The following is a 26,418-nucleotide window of genomic DNA, read 5'->3' as shown; positions in this document are numbered from 1 at the left end:
ATGCAGCTTTCAAGTTGAAGGCGATTTGATCTGGCTGTTGGAAAAGGAAATAGAGCTGCTGCACGGGAGACGTTGGAAACAGCAGCGTGAGGAATTGACTCAGTGCAAAAAGACAACTAAAGCTGAGGCTATTCAACTCCGACACCGAAGGAGATGACTTCAGTGGTTTCATGTGCTCAAGAGGAGGAAGATAGTGACCAATGACTTTCTTGCTAGGCTACTATTTACTGCTAATTTTTTATTTTTTGTTACAAGCCGTGTTTGGCAGCGGGGGCGTGGTCAAGCGCCCGTCCGGGAGAGAAAAGCTGTAAGGGCGCTTACACCTGCGCTAAATTATGTCTAATTTCAGTAAGCGTGGGGAGAGCGGCATAAAAAGGCAGCAGAGAGAGTGTGAGTGAGTGAGTCAGTGACAGACAGACACACGTCAGTCTAGTGTTGGCGCATAGAAGACCAAGAATTAAGAAACTTTATAAAATTGATTGTAAACATTGCTGTGGCCATTAAAAGCCTTACCTGGAACGTCAAGTGCCCTGTTTCACATGTCCTTCTTGGGAAAACTGTCACACTGGCACCAGTGTGACAGTTTTCAGCACTTGATGTAAGCACCCTTACCGCTTTTCTCTCCCGGACGGGCGCTTGACTACGCCCACGCTGCCACACCGTGTTTCGTTAAAGCTTATTTATTTTTGTTACAAGCCGTGTTTCGTTAAAGCTTATTTATTTTTGTTACAAGCCGTGTTTCGTTAAAGCTTATTTATTTTTGTTACAAATTTTTTTTTTTAATTCAGTGGGTGCGGCTTATATTCAGGTGCGCTCAATAGTCCGGAAATTACGGTAATTACATTTTTATATGCATTTAGTTTTGATATTATTAGCGTGTGGTACTTCAATTAGTGTGCTGACAGCGTGTGTAAATACAGCTGAGTGCTTAAGTTTGCTGGTAAGATGGTGCTGCTGACAAGACAGCTGTTATTCAGGGTTGGGTGTAGTTGGTGATGTTGGTGGTCTTACCTTCCTCTTCCCCTCCCCAGCCCTCTGCCACACCAGCGAGCTCATAATGCTTCTTCCTCAATTCACCAAGTCGCTCCCTCTCTTTCTGCAGCCGCATTTCCAGCTCCAAGACCAGCACCTGAAAGACACATTAAAGGGTTAGATTTGTTCACACTTACACAGAGAGAATAACACAAAGGGATATTTCGCCCAAAAATTCTCTCATCATTAACCCTCATGATATCCCAAGTGTGTATGACTTACTTTCTTCACCAGAACACATTTGAAGAAAAATAGAAGATATCTCAGCTCTGTAGGTCCTTAAAATGCAAGTGAATGGAGATTTCTCTTTTGAAGCAACACGATTGCTTTTGGTGCCTAAAAATATATATAATTTTTTCCCCTTTTTCTCCCAATTTGGAATGCCCAATTCCTAATATGCTTTTAAGTCCTCGTGGTCGCGTAGTGATTCGCCTCAATCCGGGTGGTGCAGGACAAATCCCAGTTGCCTCCACATCTGAGACGTCAACCAGCGCATCTTATCACGTGGCTAGTTGAGCACGTTGCCACAGAGACATAGCGCATGTGGAGGCTTCACGCCATCCACGCTCAACTCACAGCGCGCCCCATCGAGAATGAACCACATTATAGCGACCAGGAGGAGGCTACCCTCCCTAGCACCCGGGCCAATTTGGTTGCTTAGGAGACCTGGCTGGAGTCACTCAGCATGCCCTGGGGTAGCCAGCATCTTTTACCACTGAGCTACACAGACACCCCAATTAAGTACTTTAACTATAATCCAATGCTTCCGGTGAGGTTCACGAGAGGGTGGAATCCATGCGGTCTCTCGTGTGACGTATTCGCATTGACGTTACAGACGTAATCTCACACTCACCACTCGGTTGACATCCAGAATGAGCACAAATGCACCATTGTGAGTAAAGAAACAGATAAATACAGATCTAGACCAAAACCAACCAAGCTACTGTACAGCATTCCTCCTCCTCACTTGCAAACAGCGTTGCTCTTCCGGCTGTGATGACGCCTCAGTTCTCACGTGTTTCAAATGACAATGCGATTACGTCACATGCTCATACCATTGCTGACCGGATGCATAATTTATAATTTTTAAAAATACTTATTCTAATCGCACCAAAAGCAATCGTGTCGCTTTAGATGGCATTAATTTATTTGCTGAAGTTGTATCGATAACGTTTATGCTGACTGTTTGTGATTTTTGGAGCTTCAAAAGTGAAATCACCATCCACTTGCATTTTAAGGACCTATATTATACGAATTTTATAATAATAATACACATTTTAATTAAGATATTTGTTCTGGTGAGATAGAAGGTCATAAACACCTGGGATACTATGAGGGTGATTCAATTATGAGATAATTTTCATTTTTTGGGTGAACTGTCCCTTTAAGAGAGGTTTTAAGACACACTCACCTGTGCATCCATCTCTTGCCTCTTAATCTGAGTGAGTGTCGTAGCGGAAAAGTCCATAGTATCTGAAATAAGAGAATTCTGCTTCAATCCGTTTGCAAGAATGAAACTCTAGTACAAATTTTAAAAGTTGCAAATCTAGTCAAACAATGAATGTAGATGCAATGCTTGTCAATTGCAGATCATTGTACAAGGGCTTTGAGTGAGTAGATCTAGACACTTAGATATTGAAAGACTCTGCTCACTCAGTGAGCCTGTTGACATGCACACCACTACACTAATTAATCCTAAAAATCAGCTTATTTAAAACAAACAAAACATGAAATCCGGCGTTTACGTGACATTTGAGAATAATTTTTTTTTTTATCTGTTTTTGACGTCAATCTGTGAAGAGGCATGCGCACAACACCTGCACATATTAGCCGGTAAGATTACATGCAACATGAAATCGGCGTAACAGGCAAAGAATCTACCTGTGTGGATCAGTTTATTCTTACAGCGTTTATGACCTTACACCCAGGGCCTTCTTTGATGATCTTGGCGCCCTAGGCAAGATCCCTATTGGCGCCCATGAGGGGATTGTGGGTGACGGGGGTTTGTCTGGGGTGCGTGGCGGCAGCCTCCTCTTTGACGCCCTCCCAGCAGGTGGCTCCCTAGGCAACCACCTAGTTAGCCTTTGCTTAGAAATGGCCCTGCTTATACCGATAAAGGAATTCGGTTTAATGCATTTACACATGAACACACGTGTTGTCGGCTAATGCATAATCGGTGTAAGAACGTGCATGTAAACGTGCTCATTGATAAAGCAGTGTGTGAGTTTTTTTTATAATTAAACACATAAAATCTTATAATTATTATACTTTAGTTAATTACACATCTGGAGCAAGATCCAGTCCCCCAAGACCAAACCTTCCAACTTGTCACATCCATAATAACACCTTGAAGTTTTTCCAAGAATTGGCATGACTGAAATGTAGTTAGGTCTTCTGATTATTCCACTGCACACTGCAATGTAAACAGCGTGCATAAATTCTGCATACTGCTTTCTTAGGGAGTATTGTGGTAGTATGCCATTCAGATGATACCAATCAATTAATCACAAGCCTCTTTATTTACTAGCCATTGCAAAAGCATCAATGATGTCCAGTGGGGAATTGTCCACAGCTGAATATAAAAGGACACACAATGTCACTGACTACATGTTACTGGTCAATGTGGTTTAAATGCCTTTGCCTACAGAGAAGAGTGGCATTTTAAAAAAAAAAAAAAAAGAAGGAAAGCCTGACTGTGTGCTGGCTTGCTCGTGCCTGTATCTCTGGAGGGCATCATAAACCATTTGCATGGATATAGTTATATGTGAAGTTGGGCAATGTGACTGCAAAAGGTTAAAAAGCCCAAAATCTCAGTAAGGTTGACTGTTTTCTTTTTTCTTCTTTGGTCTATTTGCCAAAGACAAGAAATTATGGGGCGAGAGGGGGCTGGGATCACAAGCTGGATTCAAGCTCACGTGGTCCACTTGGGAAGATCTCAATGTGCGGATGACCTGCAACAGGGCCAGTACTAAAATACCTTTAGATTTAAACTTTAAGAGTGGGCAATAGTTTCTCTCATTTTGTTGTCCGACCAGGGAAGGGGGGACTTGGTCATTTCGCCATCCGAATGGGGTAAGTGATTTCAGAAGTTTCTGAACACTAGGCCCCGGCTTGAACTGTTTTTCACCTATAAAAACAGGAGGACATGCTGTAGATCCCTAACAAGCACTCACCCGTATCCTCAATCTGGGACTTGCCAGACTTGGTAGATGCCACAACACCTGCGGTTGCCTGGGTGACACCTTTGGAGGCCTGCTGCAGACGTGTAAGGTTTGTGCTGCCCTTATCTGCTTTCACCTGACGATAAAGAGCACAAAATGTTATCTTATCTTTAACACCCTTTGCTGCCATTGTATTACTCGATGAGCATGGTTAATTTAGTTGTCACCGTTGCTGGTGATTTGCTTATGGTGCACCTTGGATGCTGCTACCAGCTGGGCCGTGCTGGCGGCGATCTCGTGCGAACAAACCATCAGCTCCTCGAACTTACCCTTGCCCTGGACCATTTGATCAGCTGCATCACTGCAGAAAAATAGCCAGAATACAACCATCAAATACTTCTCCAGAAGGCCATTCACAACTTTGTACATGGGTTGCTAAAACTTTTGATCACTTAAACCAAAAATATCAGCAATACACAATTCTTTTGCCATTTTATGTCGGCTTCTGCTACAACCGCAGCAACTAGAACAGCTGCAAATGTGGCTCCAATCAATTGGCATCCAACTGGATAATAGAGCCAGAAGGTTTTGTAGTCACTGCCTGGAATACTTACACCAACATGGTGGCACCCCAACCCACTGCCTTGGAGGCAGAAATGAGACCTTCTGTCCATCTGGAGTTCTTGGCGTAGAACTCTTTCATAGATGCTGCCCCCTGTAAACACAGCAGAAACTTAATCGCTGTAATAATGGTTTAGTCCGTTTTCTGTCCACTTAACCGGCTACTATGACCTCACAGCTCCATAAAATCAAGATTTTCAATCCACATTTTACATGTGTTCACTCACCCTGCCACTCTCAACGATGTCCCTCTGCAAGTCTTTGGAGGACAGCACCAGCACTTTGATGGCCTTCATAAGATCTGTGCAGGACGCCAAGATCCTGCAGGGGGCGACAAAGAGCACTTAAACAACCGCAGGCTTGTCTCATAGGCACGAGGGTGGGTCAATAAGAAATATGCTACAAAGAAAGGAGAGTTAATGCATTCACAGGGTCTGTAAGCATTCATTTGACCAGTGAGTTCCCAAAGCCAATGTCAAAAATCTAATTAGCATGTTATTGTGTGAATTACCATATTGAGAAAACATTACACTGTATGTATTCACAACACGAACTGACCTTTCGTTGACTTCCATTTTGATTCCACTATCCACCGCCCTGGACTTATTGAGCATTTCCTGTTGAGAGCGGAAGGGGAACAAGTTTTGACAAGAGTTCAAGTATCATGAGAAGATCCTTTGGTTCTGTATAAAGCATCTGTCTTACGGCACAGACAGAAATGTCCAAATACCTCAATCCTGGCCGCAGCCGACTCCACAGCTGCTGATGTGGCTGCCATCTCCTGTTCCACCAAATCACCAAGCTCCCCTTGTTGCAGCTCCAGACCCCGTGGACGCAACTTCTGCTCAGAGAAAATTTATTAAATAAGAATAATTGAGACAACAATTATTACAAAATAAAAATGAGACTAACGGCATGACCCTGATTTGCTTGAAGTGCTCCTATGGCCGTAGAGACAACAAAAGTGCCTCTGGTAAGAAACCTCTAAGTTTTTGGTTGTAAAGAGTAGAGTCTAACACATCCGTGGGTCATTTAGCTTCATTTTAATATACATTTTGTTGTATTTTATCATCACTGTACAATACTGTGCTATTCATTAACATTAATAAATGCATTCTTGGGGGCCTGGGTAGTTCAGCAAGTAAAGACGCTGACTACCACACCTGGAGTCACGAATTTGAATCCAGTGCGTGCCAAGTGACTCCAGCAAAGTCTCCTAAGGAACCAATTGGCCCGGTTGCTGGGGTGGGTAGAGTCACGTTGGTTTAACCTCCACGTGGTCGCTATAATGTGGTTCTCGCTCTTGGTGGGGTGAGTGGCGAGTTGTGTGTGGATGCCGTGGAGAATAGCATGGGCCTCCACACGCGCTAGGTCTCTGCAGTAACGCACTCAACAAGCCACATCATAAGATGCGGAGGCAACTGAGATTCGTCCTCCGCCACCCGGATTAAGGCGAGTCACTACACCACCACGAGGACTTAGAGCGCATTGGGAATTCCAAATTGGGGAGAAAAAAATAAATACATTCAAAACAAATTAAAATTAAATAAATAAATGCATTCCTACATATTTACTGTGCATTTTCACATTGAGAATAAATGTGCATTTAGAACTGATCTGAGACCAGTGCAGACAGACAGCACACTGGAGGTCAAGTCAGTCACTAAACAGGGAGCAAGGGAGCATCCTATAGCTTTCTATGCAGCTAAGTGCATTCACTCCTAAAATCTGACCAAAAGTTCAGTTTCAAGCTGCAGATGAGGCCACTCAACATGTTTGACATTGATAATCAGTACATAGTTTCAGAATTGTATAATGTATAATTTTATTTTAACATGGTTGGCACTGACTGGATGATGCTGGTCATAACTTTGAATCAGAATGATATATTCAGCTTTATTGAAAATCAGCTAATGGAATTTCTATAACGTCTAAAAACATGAATAATCAACACTCCTGGTAACAAACAATTTTACGAAAAAATTAATCTCTCTATAGCTTGGAATTACTTCAAATTTCACAAAGTAGTGTTAAAATTAATTGTTAGGAAAACATTTTGCTCTAGAATTCTTTTTTTTTTATTGTTATTACCTAATGTATGTTACCTAAAGTATGTTATTAGGTGCTACTAGTTACAAATCAAAAAGAGAAATTAAAAATGCACACAGCAGACACGAGGGGACTCCAGACAAGGGTCAACAATATTATGAAGGCAGATTTTAAACTAAAGGTTTAAATGTGTATTAAGGACATATTTTTAATTAGGAAAATCTTTTTTATACTTGTCTAAGAGTGTGAGTGTGCTGACAGCATTTTATGATTTTGCTGTCATCCTGTCTGTACAGTAAACGCTCTGAGAAGTTGCATCCCTAAACTTATCCTATTTAAAGCAGCGCTGCTACAGCCATCAAAGATGTGGTTGTGAAACAAATTCACCGCCTTCACCATTGAATTTCAAGACAATTACTGTCAAGACTTCAAATCGCCCGCTGTGAGCAATGTTAATGTTCTCGTGCATAATCTGCAAGTCTCTTATATTGTGTGTGTTATGACAGGCTGTCGATTTTTTGCCTATATATCTGTAGAATATTTGGCTGATACATGAGAACACATCCTATGTGAGCACACATACTAAAATGTATAGTCTACACAAAACAAAAATTCTCTCATCATTTACTCACCGTCATGCCATCCCAGATATGTGACTTACTTTCTTCTGCATAACACAAACATTTTTAGAAGAGTATCTCAGCTCTATTGGTCCTTACAATGCAAGTGAATGGTGACCAGATCTTTGAAGCTCTAAAAATCACATAAAGTCAGCATAAAAGTAATCCATATAACTTCAGTGGTTTTATCCATGTCTTCAGAAGAGATATGATAAGTGTGAATGAGAAACAGATCAATAATTAAGCCCTTTTTACTATAAATCTCCACTTTCACATTCATTCACATTTTGTCCTTGTCACCATTCAATTGCATTGTAAGGACCAACATAGCTGAAATATTTTTCTAAAAATATTTGTGTTCTGCAAAAGACACAAAGTCATACACATCTGGGATGGCATGAGGGTGAGTAAATGAAGAGAGAATTTTCATTTTTTGAGGAACTATTCCTTTAAGACAGATTAGTCGACTAGTTGTTCAGACAATGCATTGACTAGTCAATTATGAAAATATTAGGAATGCACCGATATGAACATTTTCGGCCAATGCCAATTTTAACAACAACAAAAAAACCTATAGGCCGATACACATATTTTGTCACCAGATTGGATTTACTTCGGAATCATGCTTAAAAATATAGAAAGAGGTACAAAAGCTTTTTTTTTTAACTGTTCTAACAATAAATATTTTCCATTGAACATCAACTGGATCTGTTGAAAACATGAAAGGCCAAAACTTTAAAGAGAGCCACAATAGAAGATAAAAAGATACAAAAAACAACCAAATATGATAACATGATGACTGATATGAAATAAGGTTATTTTTGTACTTCCAAAACTTTTGTAGACTTCTGTTTTTGCAGTACTTACATTTTACATGTACAGTATGTCCTGTATATAATAGAACATTAACAACCACATCATGGAAAAATAAAAAGATTTAACCAAAGAAATAAACCCCCCTTTTAAATTCTGTGTTATATTGGCATTATGGATAATGAAGTCCAGACCGCTAGAGGGCGCTGCTTGCTCACACAGCTCTGACTGAAGTGCAGACTGCAGACTATATTTTAAAATGCAGCCTTCTAAGGATTAGTAATTGTGCAAGGCTATGCTGCAATTTCAATCTTAATTCAATCAATAATGCAGCATTAATGAATAGCATACCAATGTCACATAAGTCAAAGTCTGTTGGTTTCAAAGCATTTCAAATGGATTTCCTGATCATGTAGCCCAGTGGTATTCAATTAAGTTTCCAAGAGGTCCGGGCTCAACATTTGCACCCCACCAAAGGTCTGGACAATACTAACTTATTTCATTTCGTAGGCATTCTTACTAATGACAACGTGTAAGAAATGCAATTTCTTTTAATATTTATTATACATTTCCAAGTTGGCAGCAATAGTACTTTGTAAAATAAGTCTCTTAAATGCTCACTGCATTTCTCCGTTATGGTCTACTGTCGTTAAAATAAAAGCGTCTGCAGCTCTACTATACGGCACTGCAGATGCCGGTGGCCAGGGGAGAGAGGCAATGCATGTGGAGCGTTGTTGAATGAAGCATGTTCAATGCTAGAGAAAAATATTTAAAGATATAGCGCTGAAAGAGCGCTTGTGGTGTTCACAGCTCTGTTGTTTTGTCGCGGTAAATACCTAAAGTGTAGAAACCGTAAGATGGGGCACCCGTTTTCATGTCTCGCGGTCCGAAATTAATCAGGGGCCGGGCCGCGTTCCACTAATTGGGATCACTGATGTAGCCTTTAGCCAAGTGCCGCTTTCACGTCCTGCGAACTGTCCCGTCCGTTTATGCCATGTTTTCCACATTAATGCGAGAACAAAAAGGGCACAAACATGAAATATTACATGTTCTTAGGAGTGCCAACCAACCCTTCTACATATTGTGGCTATGGACTGTGCATTTGAATTCACAGTATACAATTATTTATTTAAAAATAAACCATCAGTTTTTCATATCATTGTTTTCATACTTGTATATGCCCATGGTCAATTATTGCCGATATATATATATATATATATATATATATATATATATATATATATATATATATATATATATGCAGCCAATACAATGGTGCAGCCCTAGAAAACAAAATTATTTAGCATATCTTTAGTATGCACTATGCAGTAAGCAGCATGCTAATATTCCATTATGAACAGAGTCATACTATACTGACCTATAAAGCCAAAACTCAGTAACGACACCAACACTAAAAACCAGAACTAAGAACTGCTTCAAATTTTTTGGATTGTCCAGCCAAATGTGTATTATAAATAGTCTCACTCTGTTTTCTTAGAATCGGAGCACAGTTGAGCCAAACCTATCTGTCACAGGACAGCTCAATGGATAAGACCAAATTTCGGTCCTAACTCAACTTTGACCATAAGGGAAGTTACTGTGTTTTGCCTTTGCAGGGTAACGTAGACCTTCATTTTAGCAGAATGGAAATGATTATCTCTGCTAATTAAACTTTGCTATTCTTTTTTATAAGACTATTTGTTTTATGACTCCTTGACTTTTATCGGCACACTCACCTCGCCCAAGGCCTTTATGGTATCCAGTGCCGCCCTCAGACAGCTGCAGTCTGCCGTCCCCATAGACTTCTGCTCCTTGAGCTGGCACAGTAACGCCAGGGCCTCCGCGCCACACGCCTTTATGCTGTCTGCCAACGCTGCCCACAGACAAACACAGAAAGCAGAGAGCAGTCAGACGAGCCATCTGTCACCTGCAGACACTCCACATACGTTCGGCAGACGCACAACTCACATTTCCTGCCGTGTACGGTCGTGAAGTGATTATGTGTGGGAATCGCGCATTAGCAGTTTTGAGTAATGTCTTTAAATCAGCTCTAACTAAAAGATCAGACCGCCAGTGGCTGAGCCATTAACAAAAGCACAATGACATTAATGACCTCTATGATGTATAGAGACAGACTTGAAGAGAAACTCATTATCTTGGACTTCTCAATAAGCTGATACAGCAATGTCATAAAATATTCAAGCAGCTTAAAGCTGCAGATAATAATAAAAATTACATTTCCGTTGCCCATTATAAAATGGATAGTTCTGCTACTGGATGTTGATACTGCATTCTAGCCAGCTAAATGACATGATATAGTTGCTCTGAACTGAATCATAGTGAGCTGCCTGGCCACCAACTGACTTCATAGGCAGCTGCCTTCTAAAGGCTAAAGTATACTTCGGTTTTTCAGCTTTCGCTACATCTTGCACACAGTGTTCACAATATAGCATGGCCTTTTGTGAGTTAAAGGGAAAGTTCACCCAAAAATGAAAATACTTTTATCATTTACTCACCCCAATGCCATCCCAGGTGTGTATGACTTTCCTCTACAGAACACAAATTAAGATTTTTAGAAGAATATTTCAGCTTTGTAGGTCCATACAATGCAAGTCAATGGTGAACTCAGAAGGTCCAACAAGGACATGAAGGCAGCAGAAAAGTAATCCATACGACTCCAGTGGTTTAATGTATATCCTTAGAAGTTATATGATAGGTGTGGGTGAGAAATGGATCAATATTTAAGTCCTTTTTGCTGTAAATCTGTAAACCAATATGTGTCTGAAGTGAAAGTGAAAGTGTAGATTTTCAGTACAAATGACTTAAATATTGATATGTTTCTCACCCACACTTAACATATCGCTTCTAAAGACATGGATTAAACCACAGGAGTCATAAGGATTACTTTTATGATGTCTATATGTTCTTTTTGGAGCTTCAAAATATTTGGCACCCATTCACTTGCATTTTTTTGATCTACAGAGCTGAAATATTCTTCTAAAAATCTTTATTTGTGTTCAGCAGAAGTCATACACATCTGGGATGGCATGAGGGTGAGTAAATGATGAGAGAATTTTAATTTTTGGGTGAACCATTCTTTTAAATACAATGGAGTGGTGGTGGCATAGTGGGCTAAAGCACATAACTGGTAATCAGAAGGTCAATGGTTCGATCCCCACAGCCACCACCATTGTGTCCTTGAGCAAGGCACTTAACTCCAGGTTGCTCCGGCGGGATTGTCCCTGTCATACATGCACTGTAAGTCACTTTGGATAAAAGCGTCTGCCAAATGCATGAATGTAAATATAATGAATATTATTCCAAATATATAGAAGACTGAAATAAAGCACATTGAATGTATCTATAGGGAAGTAATTTCATCAGTTAAGATAATTTGATTACACTGCCTCATTTGGATATATTTTCATTGCGTTTGAACGAGTGGCGTCTTGTGCTCACCATCAGCTTGTTCCACTGGCACCATGTGGGAGGTGGCGCTGCCCTGCACGATGACATCACCAACCAGGTGAGCAAACTGAGTCACTGCCCGCATAAGCCCAGACAAATCTATCGCACACACAGAGGAAAATCAGAGAGTGAAATGGTAAGACATGATACTATTAGTGCTTTTTGTCACAAAAAGGCAATACAGCAGACTGAATGCATATTTGTGTCTCTTGAATATCTACTTTTGTACATAGAAACGGAAACATTCTAGTAATGTAATACCTTTTAAAATCTCTCAAGCAGCATGTGATTCATTTCAGCGAATCGTTTGGTTTCAGAAGGTTTAAAGGAATATTTCAGGATCAATAATTTAGCTTAGCAATATTTGTGGCATAATGTTAATTTAATTACCAAAAAACAAAATGGACTCTTCCCTCATTTATTTGATAAAAAGCAAAAATAACTGTTACAGTAAGGCTTATAAAGAAGTGAATGACGCCAGTGTCTTGGCCAGTGTCTCGTTTTGAAGGCTGCGTGCTAGATAGGACACGTTCTTTGAAGGCTGAGGTATACCGAGTGTCCTCCTTTAAACAAGTCTCGGCCTTCATACACCTTATCCATCCTCCGAATTCCCATGGAAGAAGGTCGCATTCGATGTGTCCTACTTGCTTTTCTGAAATGAGACAGCCTCTGTGACGTATGCGGCTGACAAATCCAACCTCTGTTCACTGTTTCAAAACTATAGTCACAAGAAATAAACATTATACATGTTTATATGATTTCAGTGTAATAAAATTTGCGATGTTACCACATAACAGATTACAGTTTATTGATGTTACACTGTCAGGATAACGAAGTAACTTTGCACAGAGACAGTTAGTAAGTGATTTTATCACATTAAAAACATGTTAACATGTATACTATACTTTTGAAACAGTGTGACGTTTATGTACTGGCCCCAATTTCATCTATTGTCAGTGCCTTACTGTAACCATGAATTTTTGTTTAAATAGTTAAAATAATTTTTGTGGTAATCAACATAATACAACAAACACTGTTGATTGAGCTTAACTAAATATATATATTAATAAATTATGCAAAAAAAAAAGAAGATTCACGAATCCCGAGTCATCACACAATAGTGTTCTCAAAAGTCTCTGCGTGTTATTTTACTTGTACATTTTAAATACTGCTGTTTATAACTGTTTTTGATTTAGTGTTTTTTTTTTTTTATTTAGTGTTACTTATTTTATTTATTTAGTTACAAGTTTGTTGCCACCACCCTAACTGAGATCCTCAGTCAAATTCTCTCATTTTTGTAAATTATGTCAAATGATAATTATCTAAAAGATTTCCAGGTTCAAATGTAATACAAATTTAATAAAAGCTTATATATTGTTTTAAATATCTATTTTGGATAAAAAAAAAAAAACTCTGAAAACTAATTTTGGCCACACTTTGTTGAAAAACAGGTGCCTTACCTAAAACAGTCTCCATAAACAGCCTCAATGAATGTGTTTACATGCACACTAATTTGCTGATAACTACCAAAAATAAGCTTATCCAAAAATCAGTCAATGCAAAAAAAACAATGTGTTTGAAATCATCAGATTACCCTCAACTTTTGACATTAAAATGTAAACAGGCATGCACACAACACTTGTGCATACCGGATTAGCTGGTTAGAACGCCGGTAAAAGGTCTTCTTAACATGCAACACGAAATCAGTGTAACTGGCAAAAATCTGTGTGTGCCGATATGTTTTTGATTTATAACCTTAACCAAATAAAGGAACACCCTTAAAAGGCATTTACTTGACCATACAAGTTGCTTATTCAGCATAGTCTGTGTATTTTAATGAGCTACTTTCTAATAGCAGCATGCAGGGTTTTGAACTCAAGAGTAGCATGACTGGGGGCCTCGGTAGCTCAGCGAGTAAAGACACTGACTACCGCCCCTGGAGTCACGAGCTCAAATCCAGGGCGTGCTGAGTGACTCCAGCCAGGTCTCCTAAGCAACCAAATTGGCCCAGTTGCTAGGGAGGGTAGAGTCACATGGGGTAACCTCAAGAGTATGTGATTCTTGCTCTTGGTGGGGCATGTGGTGAGTTGTGTGTCGATGCCGCGGAGAAAAGCGTTAAGCCTCCACACGCGTTACGTCTCCATGGTAACACACTCAACAAGCCACATGATGAGATGCGCGGATTGACTGTCACAGACGCGGAGGCAACAGATTCATCCGCTGCCACCCGGATTGAGGCGAGTCACTACGCCACCACGAGGACTGGGCATAATTGGGAACTGTGAACTACTTTAAAATTATGAGTAGCTTCTAATTTAGCAAGCTACAGTTTCAAACTGGTTTCCCCCAACAATGGTACATTAATGAACACAAAGAGAGTTTGTGTATAGATGTCGTTCACCTGTGTCATCTGATATAAAGCAGTCTCTGGCTGTCTGTAGTCTCTCCACACAATCCAAAGCCACCTGGCACCTGGACACCAGGTAATCTACACACATGAGGACATGTACTTAAATATTTATTACACTTTCACAGTTCCTTCCCTGCTGTATGATGTCATTTGGTGGACAGGGTGGATAAAGTGAGCTGGTGACTGACCGGCAGAGCTGGTGCAGCTGATGTGTGCAGGGTCGTCCAGCTGATCCAGACTGTCCTGTATGATCCTTTCCGCCTCCTCCAGAGCTCCACACAGAGCCGCCCAGCGCAGAGAGACCAGCTCGCTCTCCAGGGCCTGCTCACGACTCTCCTATAGACAGACAGACGTGTTAAAGGGATGACACTACAAAATTTTGGATTAAAGCAACATTGGGATTTCCCACCTTCTCATTGAGTTGGTTCTGCAGGGCTTCAGCAGCTTTTATGCTACTCTCCCTCTCAGTGGTCAAACTGCTTTGCACATGCTCTAACTCCACCCCCAAACCTGACAGCTCCGACTCTTTCTGAGATACGATCCCCATTAGCCCCGCCTTCTCAGACTCTAGAGCAGAAAGCCGAGTACTGAGCTGCTCATTTGACTACAGAAAGAGAGAGAGAGAGAGAGAGAGAGAGAGAGAGAAACTGAGGATGGGTCATAACATGACTTGTTTTAACAACAAGAAAGAAATAGGATGAGGAGGGTTTGACAGAAATTAAAATGGTGAATCAGAAAATGGTCTAAAAATGAATGAATGTTCAACTGGAAATTGAAATTCTTCCATGGAACACAAAAGGAGATGTTCGAATGTTGTGGACTTATAGCCTCAGTCAACGTTTATGTTTATCGAATGGAAAAAAGATGCACTGAAAGAGAATAATGAGTGAGGCGACCATTCTGCCCATCATCTCCTTTTGTGTTCCACGAAAGAAAATAAGTCAAACGAGTTTGGAAAACCATGAAGATGAATAAATGATGAACTTAATTATTTGGGGTGAACTATTCCTTTTCTGCATCCCTGTTTTGAGAGGGCTTTAGTTGACGATATTAAACAATTTCACTGAGATGTGGGCATATGGCATCATGCCAGTATGGCAGCGCCCAGGGAAATATAGCTACTGATAAACATTAATTAAATAATAAATCATACACATCAATGACTCAAGAGTTCCAACCTGATAATAAAAACGGCTTAATTAATGATTGCCGAGAAAGGAGTGTAAAATACAGCATATGATCTTCTCTGCTGATATTTGTGCACCTGCAAAGAAATGATAGCATTGCCATCGTTTCTCTGCATGTTAATCTGGGCAATTGTTTTTCCGGATAGAGTTAAATAAGACACACCTACTTAGTCATGTGATTATCTAATCAGCCAATTGTGTGGCAGCAGGGTAATGTATAACATCATGCATAATGGGTCAGGAGCTTCAGTTAATGTAAAAAATGAAGAAATGTGATCTCAGTGATTTGGAACGTGGCATGATTGTTGGTGCCAGATGGGCTGGTTTGAGTATTTCAGTCACTGCTGATCACCTGGAATATTCATGCACAACAATCTCTAGTGTTTCTGCAGATGGAAATGTGACCAGCTGCATATAATCTAATGCAAATAGATGGTAATAGATGGTAACAATCATGACATTTAAACATCTGGGTAGGACTTGTGTGTATTTTTGTCACATTGTTCAAACTGCTTGGGGTTAGCTTTAAGGTTAGCGTCCTCTCAACCTTTGTTGGCAAATATACTGCTGTTCTCTACTAAGGTAGCGTCTAGTCAACAAATGAATTACTTTATAATGATATGACAACATGTACTGTAGTGTACTGTATACATACCTTTTTGTTGATGTTTTAAATCTGCACCTGAAGTGTTCTCACATGTAAAACACCACAAGGCATCAGTGAAGTGATAGTTTTATTTCGCCTCTAGGGGCCGCTCTCATACTGTACTACGACCCTTCCCAGCCGTTCCAGCACCGGACACAACGGGGAAAACTATCGGTGTGGATTTTTGCCAATAACCAATAGTTCTACAAATCTGTTATTGGTACCGATTAATCAGCAAAACCGGTATATCGGTCGACCTCTGTTTCCCCATTCTGATGCTTGATGTGAACATTAACTGAAGCTCCTGACTCAAATATGCATGAATTTATACATTGCACTGCTGCCACACGATTGGCTGATTAGACAATTGCAGGAATAAATATGGTGTACAGGTGTACCTAATAAAGTGGTTTATTTTACATGCCATAAAATCAGTGGACATGCTGTCATTAAAAGTTGGTAAAAATCTTCTACCGTTTTTCTGTATACATTTTTAATAATATGATCAAATGGATGGATTCAATTTATACCAAGCTTTATTTGTAGGATAAACTTAAGTGTACATTGCCAATGCATCATTAGACACAATACATTCAAACAAATTGAATGCTGAAGTTTAACTGTTGAAGTTTAATATTTTAAAACTATTACTTTCTCTGGCTGCTGTTCAGCATCTTTCGCGCAAACACGGAGTCTCTCCTGCATGGTTTCGCTTTTGAAACTGGTCTAGATGGCAGTGCATGAGCATTTTTGAGTGATGCGAAGAGATACGGCAGCATGCCCATTTCTCTCCCACACTTGGCTAACAACTTGCGGGTGAAGTCACCATTCTCTGTACAGTAAATCCACTCCAGTGTTTTTTATGCCCAGCATATGTGCATCACACAATTCGTTTCTGTGCTAGGATGTGCAATTGAGTCGAGAGTGTACCTCCTGGAAATTTATTTACTAATTTTAGCCACAGGAAATGGGGGAAAAACATTAGTAAAGTTTTAGGAAGTGAAAAAATATGGATACTGCATTACTTGCATTAATTTTTTTGATGTGTCAAACAGTCAACTACTAATCAGAGAAATTAACGCATTACATTTCCAAGCCCTAGTGAAAAAAGATTTTGATGGCTTTTTCATTAACACCATTTATGTTCACAGGTGGTTAGAACAAAAATTCTTGAAACTTTGACTTTTGTAATAGCAATTTCCAGTCGTTTGGGATTACTGGCTAAACGACAAAAAAACCAACAACATTTTAGTGTTCAACTTTCAGAGCTGAGGAGAACAACAAAATCACTGTTGATATTTCCATGAATTTTTAAGACACTATAAATGTCCCATTTAAATATCCATGACATTTCCAGGAATGAAAATCACAATTCTAAAATTCCTTGACTGTAAGAATCCTGAAATTCACATAGAAGAGATATGATCTTCTTGCATGTAATTAGTAAAGGTATGAGAAATGGATCAGAGATGGAGGGAAAGAGAGAATGACTGAGGAGGAGAGGTAGAGGGCAAGATCCCACCTGTTGGGAAGTGGTGACGGTACTCTTCAGGGTCTCTAGTTCTGTTCTGCTGGACATGAGCTCGGCTTGAAGAGCTTGAAGCTGCTCTAATTGTGCCTTCTCCTACTCATGCATATACACACAAACACAAACAGGGGGAGGGGTAGCAAGACAAACAAACTAAGGATCAGGGTCCAAAATTACATTTATTAACCATTTTCTTTAATAAGAACGGATTTCAATCCAATTGTAAGAATGGCAATCTGATCATACTGATGTAAGTAATGTGAGCCAATCAAATCAAACCACACACTAAAAACATGACGCAACTTGCATGTATTCAGGTAGATTTATCACCAGAATTATATCTAGTTTTATATTCTCTATACAATGAAAGTGAATAATGATCAAGGCTGTCATTCTTCCTGACATTTCCTTCTGTGTTCAATGTAAGACAAAATACATGTCTGGAACGAGTTAATGATAACAATTTTCATTTTTGGGTGAACTATCCCTTTAATTCACCTGACACTGGTAAGTGTTGCAAAAAGTACATTTTGGACCCAGCTATGGATACACCAGGCAGAGGGAGTGCATTTTCTAAGTGTGTCTGTGTTGTTTGTGTTGAGCATCTGACCTGCTGACTTGCGCATTCCTGAGTGGATTTTAATATGTCCTGCATCTCTTTCTTCACGGTATCCACCTCATCCTGAGCGACACGGGCCACTGTCATCTGCCGCGTCACCTCTGCATTCTGAGAAACACACATGACATGTACAGTTTAGTATTGAGCCAAGACTCTTAGCTGAGCCAGTTCCTTTCCCAAGGACATGTCTCCCACTATCGGAGCGTGGCAGAGAGTGATTGTGCCAGGTTTTATCTCTATGAAAAAGGAGAGAGTCAGCAGGAACTGAAGCCTCTTGGAAGGGTTGAATCACCTGCAGATTCACTGACAAGCCTGATATTGGAGCTCAAGCAAACTCAATTGAACTATAACCGATAGTTCCAGAAATCTGTTATCGGTACCGATTAATCGGCAAAACCGATATAAGCAGAATATCTCTAAATGCATAACACGTCAACCCTTGATGTGGATGGGCAACAACAGCAAAAGACCACATCGGGTTCCACTTCTGTCAGCCAAGAACAGAACGTTGAGGCTGCAGTGGGAACAGGCTCACCAAAACTGGACAGTTAAACACTGGAAAAACATCGCCTGGTCTGATGAATCTCGATTTCTGCTGAGGTTCACAGAGTGTAGGCCCACTGCAGCCTCAGTTTTCTGTTTTCTGTTTCCCCATTCTGATGGTTGATGTGACAATTAAGAATGAAAATCTGATCACACTGATGTAAGTGATGTGAGCCAATCAAATCAAACCACACACTAAAAACATGTCATGACTTGCATGTCTTCAGGTAGATTCATCACCAGAACTATATATAGTTTTATATTTTCAATAATGAAAGTGAATAATGACTAAGGCTGTCATTCTTTCTGACATTTCCTCTTGTGTTCTTTTGAGATGTGGGCGAGTTGATAACAATTTTCATTTTTGGGTGAACTATCCCTTTAATTCACCTGACACTGGTAAGTTTGCAAAAAGTAAATTTTGGACCCAGCTATGGATACACCAGTCAGAGGGAGTGCATTTTCTAAGTGTGTCTGTTTGTGTTGAGCATCAGACCTGCTGACTTTGAGAGAGAGCTCTCAAAGTGAGATTGTGCCAGGTTTTATCTCAATGAAAAAGGAGAGGAGTCAGCAGGAACTGAAGCCTCTTGGAAGGGTTGAATCACATGCAGATTCACTGATAGGCCTGACATAGGAGATCAAGCAAACTCAACTGAAGAGGTCAGTGGCTAAATTCAGAATAGCATACTTCAGTACTACTATTACTAATTCTGCATGATGCATATGGTACAATATGCAAAATTACTATGTACCATACCTGTACCTGTACTTGACTATAAATCGCACCATGTCAAAATTGCATTGAGAGAAAAAAAAAGGACGTATAATTCGCATCTGTATAGAAGTCGCAACGAGAGAGTTTGCATGTGACAGGCACAAGGACCCAGGAGCAGCCGTCTGACTACCATTCAGCCTCTCACATGTCAAATGTGCTCCGTGAAGATTATAGTTCCTCAGAATCTACACATTATATTATGTGTTTTTGGGCTTTTTTAAAAAAGGAGAATTTTCAAGTAATATAGAGTGTAACAGTTTCTAATAATTTTATGTTTCATAAAAGAATCGTGACAAGTAAGCTACATCTGTTATAACATTAGTAACTACAGTATGCTGTGCATAAATTAACAGATTTTAGTATGCCTGTTGTATTCTATTCATTCATTCATTAACGTTAGCGACTGTGGATATTTCTGATATTTGCAACCCTCTTTGGAACGTATTAATTATCTGGTTCAGTGGCTGAATGTTTTTACAATGAGTTGTGACGTTTTCGCTTTTGACACTGGTCTAGGTGGCAGTGCGTGAGCATTTTCGGGTGATGCGAAGAGATACGGCAGCTTGCCTATTTCTCTCCCACACCTGGCTCACCACTTGCGGGTGAAGTCACCATTCTCTGTACAGTAAATCCACTCCAGTGTTCATTATGCCCAGGATATGTGCATCACACAATTCTCGATTCAACCACTGTGCTAGGATGTGGTTGAATCGAGAGTGTTTATTGAAAATAATAAACAGAGAAAAGTGTCCAGGGAGAACGGTGATCAAAATAGAAGGAGAATCTGGCATCCTCGCGGTGAAACGGGGCTCCGTGAAGGCTGGGGAATTGTCCATGGAATGGCCCAGGCATAAGCGGGTGCCGATATCTGCACGCGCTCCCCTTCTTGGTCCGTGGCATGTGGGGTGGCGGCGTCCTTAGCAGCTTGTCTTCCCAGGCTCGTGGCAGGTGAGAGGGGAAGGCAGCAACGTATGCCCTTCTCCCCGGCGTCACATCTAATTCGTACCGTGGGTCGGAGGAGCGGGTCGGTGATGCATTAGACTCAGCCGAACCCTCCCTGTTCTGCTCTAGGGCCTACAAGGATGCCAGTGTGGGCACACATGGAGATTAGAAGCCGGTGTTGTGCCAAATTTTACTCCCCGACAGATTTTGACTCCCTGCTACCTGATTGGTCTTTATCCATAAAACAGTATCCCTACACCCACCCCTAAACATAAGGATACTAGGGAATAACATTTTGGCATGACAACGCCCTCAGAGGCAGGGACGATGACGGAGGGAGGGGTGGGTCGTTCCGCCAGTGTGTGATGAAACATCATTTTACATGCATTATGTGAGGAGTTGCGTTTGACAGCGCGTTAGAGTTTGCTAAACAATAATGTCATGCTGGACAAAACATTTAAACTGGTATCATAAAGCAAAATATTCTGAATTAGCAACTTTAAAATGCTTCTAGCGTCTTTATGACTGATGTTTTCATATGTTTTGGTTTGCATGTGTTTGACCAGTTGACATCAGTAACATATAAATTATAAGTCGCTTCGGACTATAAGTCGCAGGACCTTTCAGATGATGAAAACAACGCGATTTACATTCCAGAATATATGGTATGTGCAATACATGGAAACTATATTATATGCTTGCCGTATGCAATGGATCTTCCATTTCTAGTGTAACAAATTAACTGGAAATACCATTAAACATTTTCAACATCTCTCTAGAATTTAGATTCATTATTGGATGGGACTGCCAATCCAGAGTTAAAGGGATAGTTCACCAAAAAATGAAAAATCTCTCATCATTTACGAACCATCATTCCATCCCAGTGTATGTGTATGACTGTTTCTTCTGCTGAACACAAATTAAGATTTTTAGAAGAATATCTCAGCTCTGTTGGTCCATACAATGCAAGTGAATGGTGATCAAAACTTTGAATATCCAAAAAGCATATAAAGGCATAATAAAAGTAATCCATACGACTCCAGTGGTTAAATCCACATCCTCTGAAGTAATCCAATTAATTTTGGATGAGAACAGAGCAGAATATAACTTTTTTTTTTTCACTGGACATCTTGGCATTGCAGTCATGTTTGCATGGCACGATCATGATTTCAAGCTCCATTACACTTACTAATGCTTGACACATACGCAGAATGCTAGATGGGGCTACAAAGTGTAATCAAGCTTGAAATCATCGCCAAGGAGACTGCTGATGTCAAGATGGAGGATTTAAACACTGGAGCTTTTATGTGCTCTTTGGAGTTTCAAAGTTTTGGTCACCATTTACTTGCATTGTATGGACCTATAGAGCTGAAATATTCTAAAAATCTTATTTGTGTTCTGCTGAAGAAAGTCATACACATCTGTGATAATTGATGAGAAAATTGGGTGAACTAACCCTTAAAGACATTAAATTATGTATTCTGATTCACATACACATTTTTTATATTAGCCAGCATACACTGTATACACAGTATGAAGTAAGCAGTCCACAAGTCAATTCACCTTCCTCAGCAGGTCAGCGTGGCTCTGGACCAGCTCTGTGTATTTCTCCTTTAGTTTTGTGTAGCGTTGCTCATTTGCTTGGGCTTTTCCTACAAAAAAATATACGCAAATATATGGCTTAGTATCTCAAACAGAACACTTGACATACTTCATACTTCTCTCACAAACACACAATTAGGACAGTTATCACCCAGCAGTCACATTGTTGTTGTGTGCTCGCATGCTGGTGAATTGGACTGTGGACAATATTGTTTTTTAGTATGTGATTGGTGGCTGGTGTGGAGTGGGGAACTTCCAGGCTGTGTTTCTCAGCTCCAGAGAGCAGCCAGACTGTCTAATGTGCATCCATCTCTGCCCTGCATTTGCGCGGCTCTTTAATATCCTTTACCACAGCCCACAAAGTATGCTGCTTCTGTAGTGTGATTATGGCTATATTTAAACAAACAGATTTTCCCAAAACAACAGATTGAGGTAAACCAGTGAGTGTAAATATATCTAGAAGGAAGGAAAGTGTTTTTATCGCTTTAAGAAAGAGGAACAGAGTAATGATTTCATTTAAAGACCTAAATTATAGCCGTGAATCAAAGTTTTCAGAGTATTAAATAAACGTAAGCTGTGTCAACAGCATCTGTGACATGCTGTTGATAACTACAGAAAAAAAAAAACAGATTTTACAGTACTGTACCTACAATGTAAATCTATGGGCAAAACATTGCAGTGGTGAAATAAAACACAGTCACTTTCGCATGACACGCAAAAAGATGCTAGAAACGGACTGTTTACATTGAGAAAAATCACCCACAGGAATTATGACCGTAGTGTGTAACCTATTGTTTATCTGCCTACCACAGAAGACCTTTTGTTAAATTTTAACTTTGACAACTTTCCTCAATCAACAATAAAATCTCTACTTTTAACTCCCCAGGATGCCTTGCCCAATCGACTCCATTTGAAAGGTTCTGAACACCTTTCGGCACTTAATGACTACAACCCATTCACAGCCTGGATTTCTCAGCACTGTTACCTAACTTAACTGCTCTGGTGGAATGGTTTTAGTACGCAGAGACTCATGATTGTCAATTTGCCAATGCCAAGGTAACAGTTGTTTCTAGCCAAATTCGCTAATATTTGGCTGAAGTTAATAAAAGTTCAATCAAATGAGTGTAAGTTTAGTGCAGCGTTTCCCATTCATTACCCGCCACGGTCTAATTTGTCCCACCATAGTTTCATAATGAACCGAAAATATTTTAACACTTCTCTTAATAGCATAAAAGGTCTCTAACATTGTGTTTTGCACCGTTGCGTGGGCAAAGCATCTCTCACTCCCAGTCAAGAGCACAAAGTTCTCTTAATTTTGCTCTCAACGTGAACCAGATTGATGCATTTAACTTAAAAATTTACCAAATTTTTTTACGGGGTCTTAATGATTTTAGGATGAGACCAAAACCTCTTACTCTCAACTTCGTTCAGGCTGCGCTGCTCTTTCTCAGTGTCCTCTCTGACCCTGCGCAGGTCGTCTAGCTCCACCCTCAGGAACTCACTCTCTCCCAGTGCCTGCCGCTTCAAGTGAGTCTGCTCTGCCAGCTCCGCCTCCAGCTCATTCATACGCCCCCTCAGTGCTTGACAAAGGCGACCACTCTGAGAGAGGCCAAAAGAAAGGTCACTGTGAATAACCTTACCTAACTATAGTTTGCTTTATAGAAACCAGTGTTACACTGACTGAACCATGATAATGAGAAACCATTCATGACTTTATACGTGGTTACTATGGTTTTGCTACAAATATCACAGTTAAACAAAGGTTACAGTCCAAGAATCATGGCAAATTTTCATTTGGTCCAGTTATATTTGGTAGGGTAAAGACTGGATCAAAAAACTGATTCTTATTCAGTAAATGGTTTCATTGTCTTTTCTCCCCAAGTTTGGCATGCCCAATACCCAATGTGCTCTAAGTCCTCATGGTGGCATAATGACTCCCAAATCTCAGTTGTCACCGCGTCTGAGACAGTCAATCCATGGATCTTATCACATGGCTTGTTGAGCACGTTACTGTGGAGACCTAGCGCGTGTGGAGGCTCACGCTATTCTCCGCGACATCCACGCACAACTCACCACACACCCCAATGAGAGCGAGAACCACATTACAGGGACCACGAGGAGGTTAACCTAACGTGACACTACCCATCCTAGCAACTGGCCAATTGGTTGTTTAGAAAGCCTGACTGGAGTCATTCAACACACCTTGGATTTGAACTTGTGACTCCAGGTGTGGTAGTCAGCGTCTTTACTTGCTGAACTTCCAAGGCCCCCTTGGTTTCATTTTCTTAAAAATACTAGGAGTGAATGATTTTTATGATGTTTGGATTCAGTTATCTGCTGATGCAGATGGAGTACTGTACTAAAATAATCTGACTTTCCTCAGGAAACTGCAGACGTGCCAAAAAGTACTAAAAATCTTTTTAGTAATCAATAAGGAACTGGAATTGAGTTGAATTTGACGCACGTTTGTTAAATTGCTTTGGATTCCAATCTAAGTTGAAATACATTACATCCACAAATGGTGAACCGTGTGTTCAGCTATTTACTTGTTATCCCTTTGCTGTTTTGTAAGCCTGCACCAGCCCAGCAGTATTTAACAAAACACCAGACCCATTATCCAACAGTACCCGACCCGACCTGCTTAACAAAGACCATGATCCAAACCACACCCACATTTAAATAAATCTACATCAGCCAGGCAAAAGTTTTTATCTGAGTTGGAGCATTTAGTAAAAATAAATGTTGTGGTGACAATTAACAGAAAAAACATAAGATGAACATTATTTGACATTTAAAAAAACTGCCTTGGCTTTTTGACCCGCAGTCTGCCCGTGCCAATTGATCCCCAACCCGCACCGCAATTGACAAGGTCCTGTAAAGGTTTTTCCGCCCATTACATCAAATATTAGCGGGTCACCCGTCGGGAACCAGCAGATACCCGTACATGTGCAGGACTCTGATCTGCTCATGTTTGATCTCCTTTCATGTCTTGCTCTTTACCTCCAGTCTGAAGGACTCCAGCTCCTCTTTCAGGGCCTGTAGCTCCGCTGTGAGCTGCTCAATCAAACGGTCTCTGAGAAGAGATACAAGATGCTCTTAAAGCTGAAGCAAACTTATGAGTCTTTCATTCAGTTTCCAATAAGGTTGATTTATCGGTATTGATTATTTTCTTTAATAATTTAATATATCAAGAATAGTGATTAAACAAACAGAAGAAACGTGTAAGATATATCTATGATGCTGATTCAATGAGAGAAATATAGCATGTATCCGAGAGGTATTAAGACTCCCTTTAGCCAGATTGCATCAAGATCTATGCATTGTATCACGTTGTATTTGTGCTCATTTTAATTGGGGGCATCTGCTCTTCAGTAACCGTGTGCATTTTTATTTTCGATTTATTTTTTAATGAAGTTACAAGCAAAAATGCGGCAAAAAGCCACATCTGTTTGCAACTTACATGTAACGGTGTGCTTTCACATACAAATACACAGCTTTTCCTCAATATACTGTACTTTAGCGTGAGTGCTTGATGTATTCTACTCATTCAGACATTTCCAACGACATATTACTATCCAATCTCTATTATGTTTTGACCATATGTTTGATATATGGTCAGTGTACGGTAAGCTACTTAAAAAAAAAATTCAATACAAATAACTAATTACTGTTCTAAAATTGTAATCTTTACTGATTACATCTTTAAAAATTTATCAAATTACTAATTAATTTTAAGATACTTTCTAAAATGCATTTAAAAGAAAAGATTTTGTTTTTACGCAAAATGTATTCAAAATAATGTCAATATTTACTTTTTGGTCATTGATCGTTAGGGAGTGCACATGCTTCAGCTGTCACAGAAACAAAAACAGATTTGCTTATTAAATGGATGGATGGATGTTTCAATGTATTCTAGAAATATCGTAACCCAAGTAAAGCACTTAAAAGTAATTAACTTAATTGAAAGTCAGTAACTGTAGTCTGATTACTAGAATTTGAAATGTAACAAATTACACTACTTTTTCTACTAACAAGTAATTAGATTACAGCCAACACTGTATATCATGTACAGTAATTATATTTCAAAATGGAAAGCTTCCTATTTATCACCAATTTATGAGTATCATATTCTAAGCTTTAAAATTTCACCAATTTTGTTATGGCCAAGCAAGTGGATATCAATTTAATTATTAATTTACATCAACGTTAATGATTGTCTATCAAGGATATCTCCGAAAACAAAAGTCTTACTTCTCATCTTTGCGCATGCCGTTCTGACTGTTGAAGTTGAACGGGTCTGTGGCAGCAGAGGTGCCGAAAAGGTCATCGAATTTACTCTCCACAGCACTCTAATGAAGAAAAAGAGACCCATCCTCATCTTTCGACACACAACACGGTGAGT

At 39.9% G+C, this 26,418-nt stretch overlaps 1 protein-coding gene across 1 annotated transcript in view; it reads right to left on the bottom strand.

Moving 5' to 3' along the window:
• Positions 1-26,418, bottom strand: part of hip1 (huntingtin interacting protein 1) — a 90,370-nt gene that overhangs the window by 4,135 nt on the left and 59,817 nt on the right. Inside the window, exons 12-30 of the mRNA XM_052109723.1 lie at positions 26,268-26,365; positions 25,017-25,089; positions 23,432-23,615; positions 21,978-22,066; positions 18,146-18,262; positions 17,530-17,631; positions 14,584-14,778; positions 14,363-14,510; positions 14,166-14,252; positions 11,756-11,863; positions 10,033-10,169; positions 5,545-5,655; positions 5,373-5,431; positions 5,042-5,135; positions 4,808-4,908; positions 4,449-4,554; positions 4,206-4,329; positions 2,444-2,505; positions 1,012-1,129 (exon numbers count right to left, since the gene is read on the bottom strand). Coding sequence (XP_051965683.1) covers positions 1,012-1,129; positions 2,444-2,505; positions 4,206-4,329; positions 4,449-4,554; positions 4,808-4,908; positions 5,042-5,135; positions 5,373-5,431; positions 5,545-5,655; positions 10,033-10,169; positions 11,756-11,863; positions 14,166-14,252; positions 14,363-14,510; positions 14,584-14,778; positions 17,530-17,631; positions 18,146-18,262; positions 21,978-22,066; positions 23,432-23,615; positions 25,017-25,089; positions 26,268-26,365 — 2,113 coding nt within the window. The remainder of the gene's footprint in view (positions 1-1,011; positions 1,130-2,443; positions 2,506-4,205; positions 4,330-4,448; positions 4,555-4,807; positions 4,909-5,041; positions 5,136-5,372; positions 5,432-5,544; positions 5,656-10,032; positions 10,170-11,755; positions 11,864-14,165; positions 14,253-14,362; positions 14,511-14,583; positions 14,779-17,529; positions 17,632-18,145; positions 18,263-21,977; positions 22,067-23,431; positions 23,616-25,016; positions 25,090-26,267; positions 26,366-26,418) is intronic.

Source organism: Xyrauchen texanus, chromosome 38 (genome assembly GCF_025860055.1).
Source record: "Xyrauchen texanus isolate HMW12.3.18 chromosome 38, RBS_HiC_50CHRs, whole genome shotgun sequence".
NCBI classification, from domain to species: domain Eukaryota; kingdom Metazoa; phylum Chordata; class Actinopteri; order Cypriniformes; family Catostomidae; genus Xyrauchen; species Xyrauchen texanus.
The sequence above is the reverse complement of the archived record's forward strand: the minus strand, read 5'-3'. Positions and strand labels throughout refer to the sequence as shown.